Consider the following 14,680-nt stretch of genomic DNA (forward strand, 5'->3'; position numbering starts at 1 on the left):
CACACACACACACACACACACACACACACACACACACACACACACACACACACACACACACACACACACACACACACACACACACACACACACACACAGACACAGTAACTCTTTTTCTCTCACACACACACACACACACACACACAAACACACTTAGACACACATGAACACACTCACAAACATTCACACACACAAACCCATCAGGAGTGTGGCGGCATGCAGTGTGGTGTGTCAGACGTTAGTGGCGTCTGATTGACAACGTGTGCCTGGAGCTCTGCACGCTGCACCCTGCGCCGCTCTAGATTTTCTCATTAAAGCTGCGAGAGCTCCGGACCCGCGGAGCAAAATTTATGCGCCGTCCAGGTCCTTTTCTCCAGCGTCAGCACACACACGGTAAGTGTGCATTCAGCCTACCTCCACTTCCAATAAGACATGCAAATACAGACAGAGCCCCCCATCGACCCCCCCCTGTCTGTCTTTCTTACTACCTCCCCTCTATCTCTCTCTCTCTCTCTCCCTCTCTCTATCTCTCTCTCTCCCTCTCAGTCCTATTCCTCTCTCCCTCCTCTTTTCCCATTTCACACTCTGTCCCGCTTACTCTTCTTCCCCCTCTTACTGTCTTTTTCGCTCTCCCTTTCCTCCCCCTCTCTCTCTCTCTCCTTCCCTCTCTCTCTCTCTCTCTCTCTCTCCGTTTCCCTCTGTCTTTCTCGCTGTCAGTGCCTCGTCTCTTCCTCTCCTCCTCATCCTCCTCCTCTCTGTCTCTCTGACAGGTTGATGCGTTGGCTGCAGGCAGGTTGGTCTGTCCTCAGGCTGAGCCGAGCAGAGCCCAGCGGAGTCCTGTGAGCGGGGCTGTCTCCCTCCAAAAGGGGCTGTGATTTAACGACTCTATCATAAATCACGCGCCCTGCCGGAGCCGCCCCGGCAGCTTCCCTTTCACGAGCGAACCACCCCACCTTTCCCCCTCCGGCTCCTCTCTCCATCTATCTGTCTCCTCTCGTTTCGAAGCTTGTCAAATTTGACTTTCCCTCGCTCCACGTGTCATAGTAATAACCTGCCTCCTCTGCCTCTTGTTTCTTGGTTTGTTCTCATGCTACCCCTTTGGTCAGTGTGGCACAGTTTGAATGGTGCTTCTATAGCTCAACTAGTAGAGCAAGGTGTTTACAAGACCATGGTCAGGGCGTCAATACCCAAAGAGCACACATACTGTGTATCCCAGCACTGTGCTGGAGGTTGCTTTGGATACATACAGCAGCCAAATGAATAAATGTAAATGTGATATTATGAATACATGTAAAGTATGTCCATAATGGAAATATATGTAGCTTACCAGTCAACTTTAATCTATCTGCCACCTACCAGTTGGCGAACCCTTACCATAACATCACCTGACCATGCACCTGACCACAAGTTTAAGTCCTTTTTTTAGTCCTCGTTGTCAGAAGTGTCAACAGAGGGTTTGTTGATTGTTTACAGTGAATCATCACAGTAAAGTTGAACTGTGTCCTCGTTGGGTTGTTTGACCCTTAAACTGAGTGAAACTGAAAAGGTCACTGGCTTCAGCACGAAGTGCTGTTTGTCATCTGATGTCATCTGACTCATAGCTCTGTCAGATCTAAAAAATCAGACATGGCTAAGATAACTCAGGTATAAAGACATCTCACTGGAGGGCCAGAAATTCAAACACAGGTGTGGATAATGGATTCATTTTGATGTCTGTTGGTTTGAGCTACATGTAAGTCTAGATGGTAGTCTTTTGAGGTCTGATGAAATGACTGGGCTGTAAGTAACTGCTCGACTGGTTATGTGGAACTCAAGAACAATCAGTTTAATATTTTATGGCCAATTATAGTGATGGCAGTGATGGAAAGTTGTGGTTTATCACTGAGCTGAACAGAAGGACTTGTGTTCAGTGTTCTATGAGGGGCTAGTCAGCACGTTCTCGTGTGGTTATGCATGTGGTCAGATTCTGGGGGTGGTGAGAATGGGCTGTGGTCTGTCTTTATTAGGGCCTGTCTCCTGGGTGCTATTTGCAGACTCCCCCTACAAAGTAAATGATAGGATTGCACCACTGTGGACCACAGCACTATGGTATGCATGTACTGCAATAGACTCCAATATATTTGTACTAATGTGCAATGCATTTCCAGTTTGTGAAAACAATATTGCATGATATTTAGATTTTGTCTGCGGCCTTTGCCTTTGCAAAGCATAAACTCAGTGAGACAACAGGAAGTTTAGTCCAAGGTTGCGTGAAACGAGCAAGTAAGGTGAAATCCCCCACCACCACACACACACACACACACACACACATCCCTCCTCCAGCTGTCCAATTAAAACCCTGTTTTAATCTGTGCTTCCATTGGTTCTTTTAATTAGGCATCCTGAAAATCTGCTCGGCTGAGCGAAGACTCCGACCCACTTGGGAGAAGTGAAGTGGGGACTCCTGGCATGACCCTACACATGTGGCCACTAACCCGCGGATGAGGCATCTACACCCCCGCTCCTCGCTGCTTCAGGATGATGATGCATCAGTGTGTGTTTAAGGGGGCTGGCGATTCATCGTCCAGATTGCTTAGGGTTTTTTTTTTTTTTTTTGTCATGACATAACACATCAAGACCCATCAGCATTGTCTCTCACACTGAGGAAGTTGGTCAGTTTCTCTTCTGGCATCTTCTCACACATTTAATGAAGTAGTGTGAGTCTGCTCTGGGCTGCAAGGTCACACTTTCTGCACAACCTGTAATGTAATATATTATAGTCAGAAGGTATTGTTCACATCGTGCTATAAGCTGTGTACTCTGGCCTGGGCTAGGGTTTCTTGCTGAACTTTGAGGATATAAACACAGTGCAAGTCATTGTTCACAAATTTGCCATTCAACGTGAAAATGGTATCAAATTGTAGAAAAGCCTCCTCCACGTGTCATTTTACATTTAATGCTGATTTCAGCTATCCAGAGCTTTGGTCTGAATGAAGACAGCGGTGTCATACATATTCAATAGCCACTGAGCAACACAAAGAGGTGGGGGAATTCAGTAGTGTAGCCTACCTCACAAACACATTACAAATAAGGTGGTCGTCATATAAATATTTCATGTGCAAACTCACCTTTTTGATACAGGACAACAGCCTACATTACACGAATCACATTGATATACAATAGTAATGTGCAACTCATTTACAGGTGTCTGCCTGACAGAAAACAGCTTGACAACACCTCCCCGCTCTGACCAGTTGTTGAAAAACTTCACCGCCTGCGGGCAAGGATGAGAGGGGTGACACTTTCCCTGCGGCCAGAGGAAGTAGGCCACACTGAGCCACACCTGAGCCACACTCAGCCACACCTGGGCGGAACGTTCCCCCATTCTCCCCCCTCGTGAGCACACCTCTCACAAAGACTCTATATTTAGTTTGCTTTTCTGCCAAGCCACAGCAGAGCATGGTGCACTGTCTAACCTAGCCTTGGGTGGGTTCTCTATTTGACTGCTGTGTTCGGGTTGGATGGCTGCTAGCGGTTCTCACTGGACCCAGTTTCCCTGAGCTCATGAATCAACCCCTGGGCTCTAACGGGACTCTGACTGGTATATGAATGACTATGAGCCTCTTGGTGTAGATCAGGGGTTTACAGCGCTGCTCCATGCCTGCGTTACCCCAGCACGGCTTCTGCTCCATCTCCACCGAGCATGCGCTGCACTCCTGACTAGCACTGGCTAGCTCTGATCAGATGTGCTTGGAAGGGGTGTCCCTCGGAGCAGGACTGACATCACCTGACCTCCAGCAAAGGTTAACAACCCAGGGTTGACCTCTTCTGTGTGAGACAAATTAGGTGCTTTTGAGAAGGCACACAGGTCAAACCCTATTTAATCCCCCAGAGCCATAGTCACATGGTATAAAGTACGATACTGAGTAACACAGGAGTGTGTTGAAAGCAGTACTTGTAACGTCGCAACTTCTGCAAAATCTTCTAGTATGAAATAGGCTCAGCCTCAGTGACCAAAAACCATTAAAACAGGAAGATGGGTCAGCCAGTCTGCATCTGAGCAGGAAGAATATCTCTTGCACATTCAGAAGCTTCTGAGGTTACCTCCAAATAGGGTAACTGCAACGCCGTGTGTGTGAGAGAGAGAGCGGGTGAGTGTTTGTGTTGGGTGTGGAAGTGAGGTGGAAACAAATGTGAATGCATGCATGTGTGATTAAGCTAAAATGACTAGGTCTGATGTGCTGACATGAGTCTGTGTGGGTGTGTGTGTGTGTGTGTGTGTGTGTGTGTGTGTGTGTGTGTGTGTGTGTGTGTGTGTGTGTGTGTGTGTGTGTGTGTGTGTGTGTGTGTGTGTGTGTGTGTGTGCGTGTGTGCGTGTGTGTGCGTGTGTGTGTGTGTGTGTGTGTTCGCTCAGACTATGATGAGATTCTCGAGATGTGACTCGCCTTTGGCAGATATGAACCATGTTGCATGTTATAGGGGTATGAGGTCATCAGCCCTGTCTCTCTATGTGTTCATCAGACACAACCTATGGTAATGCACAGCGGGTCTCACCCAGAATAATCACCGGTCAGACTGGGTCCACTATCTATCCACCTGTTTTGATAAATGATAAAAAAAACAATTAGGAAAAGTTTAAATATAACCATACAAGTTTTATTACATTGTTACCACGCTATAATAGCTATGGTCGTATAGCTATTCCTTAATCACACGAATATTACAAAAAACATTTTGAGGGAATATTGTATTTAGGAATATAATCTTTTGAATAATTTTTTGTATTCTTCACTGTGTTGAGTGGAGAAGCAATCAGGTTGTACTGGCTTGGTGATTGATTTCATATGAGGCCTGATTGGGCCTCTGTCCTTTGCTGGTGGCTTCTAATGAGCCTCATCACGGCTGAGCTCGTGCTGTGTATGCAGAGGAACTTCATGGCAGAGCCCATGGGGGGAGGTGACCTGAACTGAACATCACAATCTGGAAAAGAAAGGGAAGGCTGAAAGCAAACTGATGACGAACTAATAGTAAGTTATATATCAGTTGTGAAAAGTAAAGTGTGTGTGTGTGTGTGTGTGTGTGTGTGTGTGTGTGTGTGTGTGTGTGTGTGTGTGTGTGTGTGTGTGTGTGTGTGTGTGTGTGTGTAAACAAGACCATGCTGAATCATCACTTCTAGTGGAAACTGTTCCCATGGCCATATTAACGCTGACTATGAATGTGCGTGTGAGTGTGTGTGTTTCTGTGTGTTTGTGGAGAGGGATTATAGAAGACATTGTGCATTTAAAAGATAATCAGTCCGACTGGACACTCTCACACAACTGTTACTGTACCATCTCCTTTCTCCTCTTTCACCCACACATTATCTCTCACTTCTAACCATGTCTGTAGGCGCTTAGAATAGTGACCCCTCTGGTTGATAAGAAGAGAGATAGTTCCCACCTTCAGCATATGGTATGATTCAGACTCATATTCAGAACTGTCAGAACATAAAGAGGGACATGTGCCCATGTGTATGGGTGTGTGTTCTTTTAAGAGAGAGCTTTTCCCTCTAAATGAAGGTAATGGAGCCGGGTTAGAGAGTCAGCCCCTCATATCAGTTCTGCTTGTTCAGGGGTCATCAGGGTTGAACAAACGTTATACTTATCTGCAAGATCATATGGGGGGTGAGACTTGCTTAGGCCTACATGATATTCTTATCAGCCTAAGTGTGTGTTTACATATATGTGTGGGTGTGTGTACTTGTGAGTCCATGTATGTGTAAGTGTGTGACCGCGCGTGTGTGTATGTGTGTAAACGTGTACGCATGTGATACGTGCTTGTGAGTGATTGTTGTATGCTCTTTGCGCCTGTGTATCCCACTGATGAATAACACACTTAGGCTAGACCTTCTCCTCATCCTTCATATCCTTGAGGTTCATGCTATACCGGTCACCGTGGTAATCGTTCAACATTAAGCAATGTTTTCCATTAGCATAGTTACAGTGAATGTGGGCATCGCTATGCAGAACATGCTGGGTTTGGTCAGAATTGATCATAAACCAAGAGTGTGTTAGTCACAGTTCCTTTCGTGTTTCATAACCCTAATCTTACTGACAGGCACTGAGAGGTATAAAGGAGGAGTGCCTTTTTAAAGAACAGATGAACAGAAATAGCTCAAGACACAAATATATATATATTTTTTTACAAAGGTTAGATTTTACATCTTTCATTAACATCTACTGACAACATAACCGCAAGGAGTGAAACAATGATAATTCTGCTCAGTTAAATCACTGTTCATTATGGAGATGGGGTTCTACAAGTAAGTCAGCCTCTTTGATAGCCTGATCAATATTAACTGGTGAATATTTAAAGTGACACTACACCCCAAAATCAATATCAGGCCTACTTAGAAGAGCATCAGACAAACACAGATGGTGGCATTTGATGTACTGCAGAGCAGACTGTTTCAATCTTAAAGCATGTTCCGATTGTTACTAGTGTTGCAGTGTAACATTTTGATGGAAGAGTATTTAAAATGGCTGACCCATTAGGGAAATGTGGCATTGGTTAAACATTTACATAAACATTTACTTCTGGGAAAATACTGTGATGAATCATGTTAAACACATTTGTTTCTGTGAAACTGTTTTGGTGCTAAAATCTTTCTTTGGCTGTCTCCAGTACATATTTATTAACATTATTGGTTGGTCTGTTCCAATGCAAATGTATTGTACTGTTTTAGGGGTTGCCTAACGGAATTTCCCAGGAGAGACTGTGTAGCTTCCCAGAATGAACCAGGGGTTGTGTTCTTTGTGCTGTAGTGGTTAGGTTGTGTATCTCTTGTGTGTCCATTTTGTGTCCGCCCGAGAACCCTGCCTGGGACGAGTGGCCAGAGGCCACGGGGTTGGAGTTCCCCATCACCACAGTCACTGGTGAGTGCGCCAAGATGTGGGGCAGATCACTGCAGGTAACTCTTGGTGGCCACAGCGTTGACCATCCGCTCTGGTTGGCTAACATACAGGACCCATCACTGACTGGACCTGTTGGCCAGGTGGGAGCACCGTCACCAGACAAAGGGGGCGCCACACCGCTGCAACGCTGTCGAACTGTCACTCAAGAAGAACCAAAAGATGCTACAGTATTTGAATTATTTGACACTTACGTGTTGTCTGATAGTAATCACTCACAGCATTCAAAATAGGAACGGACTGTAATGATCCTGGTCCTGATTTGCCATTGATCCACACCTGATGAGGGACAACATTGTTATGTCTTTCTGCCTCTCCACAGAAAACCAAGCAATTTGATACTTTGAATGATAAGCCAAAGCAACCCAAAAATAACCTTCAAGTTTTTAGTAAATATGCTTAAGTCTCAATGTAACATGGTGATTAAACTGGATCTGAATTCTTTTTTTTTTGCCAAGCTCATTGCTTCCCCTTATGTAAACTATCTGCGATATGTCACATCTCTAGTCTTTGATAGACGTGAAGCCGCGTTGCCGTTTTGTCAATCCGTTGCTCCAAGCCTGGAGTGTTTTAAAGCTGTCACTCAGGCTCGCGCTCTTATAGCGTGACGCGCGAACATGGAAAAGCTCTCAGTCCATTCAACCGCGTGCTGTTACCCTGCGTCTTTTCTCAAGAAGCTGTATGGCCAAGAACCCCTCCACCACCATTCCCAAAAACGGGAATATAGAAAACGATATTCCATTCGTTTCAGATATCAGTGCCTTGTAAACAGAAGGAAACAGAGAACAAGCAAGCAGGCTGACAATACAAGGACTCGAATATTTTGGTAGCAGAATGTGTGTTGATTGATATTACCTGAAGCATTTATCCGAAACATTTACTACACAATGGAAGGAATAGCGAGGATAAGTAAGTGTTGACATAACGCAAACCCAACCAAGCGCTTTCATTCTAATGACTTAAATGACAGGTGTTTGTGTAAATGTGTGTGTGTCTGTATGTGTGTGTGTGTGAGAGAGAAAGGGGGGGGGGGATAAGTAAATGTAAATAAGTAAATGTATTTATTGATTCATGGGCCCCCCCCTACCTGAGACCGATGCAATAGCGGGTTGTCAATTTGGTAGGGGGGCATCATTCACAACTGCATAACCACGAGTCTCGACACCTAAGTCATTAAACGTTTGTCAAATGCGAGTGTATGAGTGAGTGTATCTGTGTGTGTGTATGTGTGTGAGGGGGGGCGAGGGGGGGAGACCCCGACTCCACTGCTGCAGCCCAGCCTTTCGTCCGATTGCGAAGCTCCGCGGCACACACTCTCGCTCACTCATGCACACACACACACACACATGCGCGGCACGCACACAAATCCACACACTGAGCTTGAGACGGAGAGAGGGAACGAGCAGGAGAGAAGGGGGAAAGAATGAGGAAGAACTCGCACGCACCTTTTCGTCCTCCCGAACGCAGATTTGCTGATAAAGCATCAGTTATCTGATATCTCTTTAACCGGTCGTGGAAAATACGGAGTGTATGGGAATCTGGGAGTGTTTTTTCGTACTCGGAAGGGTATCTCTATCTCTCCTTCATCTAGTATAAAAAGCAAAGCGAATGCGAGCTACTCTACTGTCTGTAAGCATTCACGCGCCTTCTCTCCACTACTGCGGACTTCTCCGGGAATTTACACGGACACCAGCCAAAAGGTAAGAACTAAATTCAACTTTGTGTCCAGTGTGTGTAAGCTATCTGTGTTTATGTGAGTTTATTGGGAAGTTTTTGAATATTGTTGGTGCTGCACGCGGTCGAAGCCTGGAGTAGAACGGTTGTGTTTCGGTTGATGTGTGCTCCCGAGTGTAAAGGTGGAGTTTCGAATGAGTGTAGTGATTCACGTAGCCTACCTTAGTAGCTTATCCACTCACAGTTTGTACATCTTTTCCTGTGGAATGGGGTACCCTCGAACGTGTGTGTGCTGCAGTGTCTAGCGTTTGCATTACTCTCCGCTCCTCATGTTACAAGATTTTCTCCTCCACGTGTAAGTTGTGTTAAACATGATCGGTCATGGCGAAGCTCAGCCGACAGCATGTGTGCTCCCTGAGCCGCAGCCTCTCTGTCGGACTGTAAAGAGAGGGGTCCCGGAGCCAACACCGAGCCCCTTCGCTGTACGTGGTCCCAAACACGTAAAGAGGGCCATGCCCTGCACCGCATTGTATTCACTCTAGGGAAGATAATCTGAAATTATATTTTGTCTAATGATTTATAACAGGGGTTACTCGGGATGAAAGGCAAGACGTTAGAATCCACGGAGCAGTCTATTCTCACAATGAATAGCCAATCGTAATGCATTTATCCCCTATGATTGGATGGAATATCGAAATATCTATTCGGAAGTAAAAACAATGCAGTAATATTACTGCATCCCAATAAAGCATGACCATGGTTGGCACAGTTTTGCCCAGCCATAACAATTTAAAACCTGGGTTATCCTACAAATAATATCTTTAATTGTGCATTCATTTTCGTTAGCGATTACCAGTTCCTTTTCAGCCTATTTTGGGGGTTTCCTCTCCCGTTGTTGTCGGGTTGCAGCACTGTACTCTATGATGAGACAATCAAGCCCATGATTCAGTGGATTTGATGTGAAACCTCTGCTGCTGATGCTGCGTATGAGTGTGCGTGTGCTCGCGAGCGTGCGGGCGTCCACGCGCCAGGGTGCATAGCCTATCAGCCTTTCAGTCGCCTCGAACTAACCGCTGTTCATCCGTCGGGTCCTCGCACGTTTACCTGCCCCACCCCTTTCACTGCTCATGGTCTGCATACAGAAACTCGCTGAGGCATCGTGTTAAATGAGAAAAACCCTTACATTTTTACAGGGTCCCTTTGTTGGCATATTTACTGGCTGTGCGCATCAATGTTTGTAAAACCCCTTTTCTTCAATGAAAATAGAGCCACTATCTCCACAGAAAATTCAAATTCATTTCCCTTCCAAATTCTATAGCCTAAGACATTTTTGATACTGTATTAACAAAGCAAGTTAAACAAATTATTTATTTTTCTCTCTCTCTTTCTCTCTCTCTCTCTCTCTCTCTCTCTCTCTCTCTCTATTTCTCTGTCTCTCTCTCTCTCTCCATAGGTTTTGAACATACACTGTCAGTTCAACAACAATGAGGTGCTCTGAGGTTTCCCCCTTTGTCTCTTTGGGCTTGAGGTGTTTGGTCACCGTCGCCATCTTCTGCTGTACGATCCAGTACGTGGCTGCGGAGAATGTGGTTCACAACTCGGAAACCTCCGTGCCCCTGAACGGCTCCTGTGGTGGCATCACTACGTGCTCCAAGGGTGTTGTCTTGCCAGTCTGGCTTCCCCGAAACCCCTCTTTTGGTGATAAAGTAGCGCGGGCTACGGTTTACTTTGTGGCAATGGCCTACATGTTCCTGGGTGTCTCCATCGTCGCTGACCGATTCATGGCCTCCATTGAAGTTATCACGTCCCAGGAGAAGGAGATCACCATCAAGAAGCCCAACGGCGAGACCACCACCACCACCGTGAGGATCTGGAATGAGACCGTGTCCAACTTGACCCTGATGGCTCTGGGTTCATCCGCCCCAGAGATCCTGTTGTCCGTCATCGAGGTTTGCGGCCACGGCTTTGAGGCGGGTGAATTGGGCCCCGCCACCATCGTGGGCAGCGCGGCGTTTAACATGTTCGTCATCATCGGGCTGTGTGTGTATGTGGTGCCCGATGGGGAGTGTCGCAAGATCAAACACCTTCGCGTCTTCTTCGTCACGGCCTCCTGGAGCATCTTCGCCTACCTGTGGCTCTACCTGATCCTGGCCGTCATCTCCCCGGGCGTGGTGCAGGTGTGGGAGGGCCTGCTGACACTCTTCTTTTTCCCCATCTGTGTGTTGTTTGCCTGGATAGCCGACCGACGCCTGCTCTTCTACAAGTATGTCTACAAGCGCTACCGCGCGGGCAAGCACCGTGGCATGATCATCGAAACGGAGGGCGACCGGCCGCTGCCTTCCAAGGTAGACATCGAGATGGACGGCAAGATGCTGAACTCCCACGCTGTGGACTTCATGGATGGCACAATGACCCTGGACTTGGACGATAAGGACTTAGATGAAGAGGAGGCTCGACGGGACATGGCCAAGATCCTGAAGGAGCTCAAGCAAAAGCACCCAGACAAGGAGGTGGAGCAGCTGATCGAGCTGGCCAACTACCAGGTGCTGAGCCAGCAGCAGAAGAGCCGAGCCTTTTACCGCTGCCAAGCCACCAGACTGATGACGGGCGCGGGGAACATTCTGAAGAAGCACGCGGCCGACCAGGCCCGCAAGGCTGTCAGCATGCAGGAGGTACGCAGCGACACCAACGAGAACGACCCCATCTCCAAGATCTACTTCGACCCGGGCTCCTACCAATGCCTGGAGAACTGCGGCACAGTGGCAGTCACTGTGGTGCGCCGTGGCGGCGACCTGACCCAGACAGTGTCGGTGGACTTCCGCACGGAGGACGGCACGGCCAACGCCGGATCTGATTACGAGTTTACCGAGGGCACGGTGGTGTTCAAGCCCAGCGAGACGCAGAAGGAGATCCGCGTGGGCATCATTGACGACGACATCTTTGAGGAGGACGAGAACTTCCTGATCCACCTCAGCAACGTGCACGTATTCCTCGAGGGTGCCGAACCAGGCAGTGAGCCGGCAGAGGAGACCACGCCGACAGCCGCAGCTAACCACCACGCAGAGGTCATCGCCTGCATCGGAGCGCCCTCCACGGCCACCGTCACCATCTTTGACGACGACCACGCGGGCATCTTTACCTTTGAGGAGCCGGTGACGCACGTGAGCGAGAGTGTGGGCGTCATGGAGGTGAAGGTCCTGCGCACATCCGGAGCGCGGGGCGTGGTCACGCTGCCCTACAAGACCATCGAGGGATCGGCGCGCGGAAGCGGCGAAGACTTCGAAGACTCCCACGGCATCCTGGACTTCCAGAACGACGAGATCTTGTGAGTTTGACTCTCCCTATTTGCAGTAAATGTTGTGTAATTTGTTGGACTCCTGTCAGCTTTAGCTTGCATAGCTATGCATTGATATTGCATCTGTAGCGAAAAAGCAGCGCCTAACTAAAATATTTGTAACATCTACCAATAGAAACGCACAATGATGCAATAGCGATGCATTGCTCAGGTCATGTTTAAAAGCATGTGTTTCGTTGAACTGTGTGTATTGTGATAATGCTTTGTACTATGGTCTGGGATGCATGTTGAATGTCCATTTTAAGGTAAGATGTCATGATGGCGACATCTCAATGACATCATGATGTTGCAGAACGCTGCGGGAGGAGATGTCAACAAGTCTTTCGTTTTTTAGCCTGCTTTTACCCTACACCCTTTTTTTCTCCTCCTCCTTTTACTTTTCTCTTCAACCATCCTGTCCTCCTTCTGAGCCATCTTTCATGTACCTTCTGCTGTGCTCAGCCTGGAAGTTTAATCAGATTAAGGAGCATGACCACGTTTAATTTGCATTCCCATTAAGCGTGCAAGCCTTTTTGGAATGGCTCCGCGCTGCATAATTGGTTATTTTGGGTGTTCTTAATATAAGCTTGTACTTCCAATGTGTTCGGGTGAAGTTGAGGCATGATGTAACAACTCGTAATGCATCATGCTCTTTTGTTGTGTATTTGTCTCCCCCCCCCAAACAGGAATGCTTATTAAAACAATATCAGCTGCACCATCAGCTGCATGCTGTTTTAGGCTCTGTCCAAGGGAGCTATTCTGTGGGCTTTATACTGGGTCACTGTTGTTGCCCTAAAAAACAACGGGGGGGAGGATTTATTTGCCCTGTTGTAAATGTGTGGCACAGAGCAGTCGTTGGTCAGCTTGCTGCTTATTCGGCTGTTTTGTGTATGAGAATTATTACTGGTCGTTGCAGATGGTTGAGGATGGATGTACTCGTGTGTGTGTGTGTGTGTGTGTGTGTGTATTTTAACATTCTGCCTCTCTTTAGAGCTTCGAAGCAGTCTAGTGTTCCCATTTTCTCTTCATCTCAGTCAGACCTGGTCAAATATCGGAGCGGAGAAAAAAAAAAAAAAGGCTGAGCATCCCCAGCAGTTCAATCCAAACTGTGTGTAAGACGAGTGAAGTGACTGAGTGAATGAGAGCCCCTGTGTTTTAAACAGATTCAAAACAGATGTGGAAGTTCAAACTTTCCGGGCCCTCCAGGCCTATCACATAGTTTCCATAGCATGGAGCAGTGAGTGCCGTTAAGTGGATTTTAATAACACTCGTTTAATGAAAATGACGGATTGATGGTGGGGAGGGGCACGGGCCTGGCCCTGAAAGGCAGCAGTGAAGGAAAAGAACCCCAAAAGGAAAGGGAACAGGAACTGATTTTTCATGTTTGCATTTATACAAGAATGACAGGGCGATGCTGTGTTTCTGCACAGTTCAAATCTATGAGCGATTTCTCAACCGAAAGCCCTCGATCATCGGGTCAGCCAGTTCCAACACCCGCGAGAGGAAAAAAAAGCTGAAAAACCTAACATGCATTCCCAGTGCAGCATGTGAGTGTTTACTTCATCCAGTCCAATAAACTGTGTCAGTCTCTTGAAGGTTGCGTTGGGTAATTACAGCTTTGACAAATGGAAGTGTCATTCCAAGAGTTGGTTGTTCTGATAGGACCTTTGTAACGTAGTCCAAGGTGGGGGCAAAGCAGGCCAGCTGAGGTCTCTCCAGGCTCGATGAGGAGAGTGAGAAACACCAGCGAGCAGCACGCCCTTGAACACATCCCAAACGCAATGAGGACGTTATGCTCTGGAGAAAAAAAGGAGGGAGGACAGAAAAAAAAGAAAGGAAGAAAGAAAGAGAGAAAGAGAGAGAGAGAGAGAGAGAGAGAGAGAGAGAGAGAAAAAAAAAAAACGCAGCCCAATGAGAAAATAGATGATCTACATCTCGGTGCCGGAGGCTAGCTCCACCCTAATTCTGCAGCGAGGGCCTCGGCTCACTTTTGTCACAGAAAGAACAGCAGAAAAGTTTCCCTCCGAGGTCTACTTGCTTCCCTCTCGCTTCTTTCTCCCCTTCCTTTCGAGGGTAATTTCATCGTCAAATCGCTCTGTGTATATGTCAGCTGCCAAACTGAGAAAGAAAGCCCCGCAGAAACACTGTGATGACTGAGTGTGTGTGTGTCTGTGCCCGTGTGTTTATATATCCTTGCCAGGCCAAGGCTCCGAAGAAACACCGCAATGGGTCCATAAATGTGTCACTAAATACAGAAATGTTTTCACAGTAATTGAAAATGTTTTCAGTAAATTGAATCATAATGGTCGACAGACTCCGTGGTGGGGTGTAGCACGCTTGTTTCCAGAGCGTTTCAAAAGAAGATGAGTGTAAAATTGAATCATTAAAACAACATGTAACAATGTGAAATAATATTACTCACGTTCGAGGGACATGCAGAGATCAGTGTGGGTCCCTACGCCTTCCTTAATCAGCTCAAATTGCCCTGAGAGACGTTTATGTTTACCGAAATGTCAGGATGTAGCTGGAGGGGGCATGTGTGGCTTTGCTTGTGTGTGTGAGTGTGTGTGATTGTGTGTGTGTGTGTGTGTGTGTGTGTGTGTGTGTGTGTGTGTGTGTGTCTGTGTGTATGTGTGTGTGTGTGTGTGTGTGTGTGTGTCTTTGGAAGGCCTCCTCCCCATAATTGTCAGTGGGTTATCCAGGTCACTGATGGTTGGATTCAAGAAACCCGAGGGAGATGTGG

The 14,680-nt window shown here is 47.1% G+C and overlaps 1 protein-coding gene across 2 annotated transcripts in view; it reads left to right on the forward strand.

The window, feature by feature from the left end:
- The first annotated feature begins 7,580 nt into the window (after nucleotides 1-7,580).
- Nucleotides 7,581-14,680, forward strand: part of slc8a1b (solute carrier family 8 member 1b) — a 93,646-nt gene continuing 86,546 nt past the window's right edge. Inside the window, exons 1-2 of one of the 2 annotated variants that reach the window (XM_031578673.2) lie at nucleotides 7,581-8,629; nucleotides 10,057-11,928. In XM_031578673.2, coding sequence (XP_031434533.1) covers nucleotides 10,088-11,928 — 1,841 coding nt within the window. In that variant the 5' untranslated portion in view covers nucleotides 7,581-8,629; nucleotides 10,057-10,087. The remainder of the gene's footprint in view (nucleotides 8,630-10,056; nucleotides 11,929-14,680) is intronic. The other variant, XM_012840453.3, reaches the window with a different exon arrangement.

Source organism: Clupea harengus, chromosome 13 (assembly GCF_900700415.2).
Source record: "Clupea harengus chromosome 13, Ch_v2.0.2, whole genome shotgun sequence".
In the NCBI taxonomy this organism is placed as follows: Eukaryota; Metazoa; Chordata; class Actinopteri; order Clupeiformes; family Clupeidae; genus Clupea; species Clupea harengus.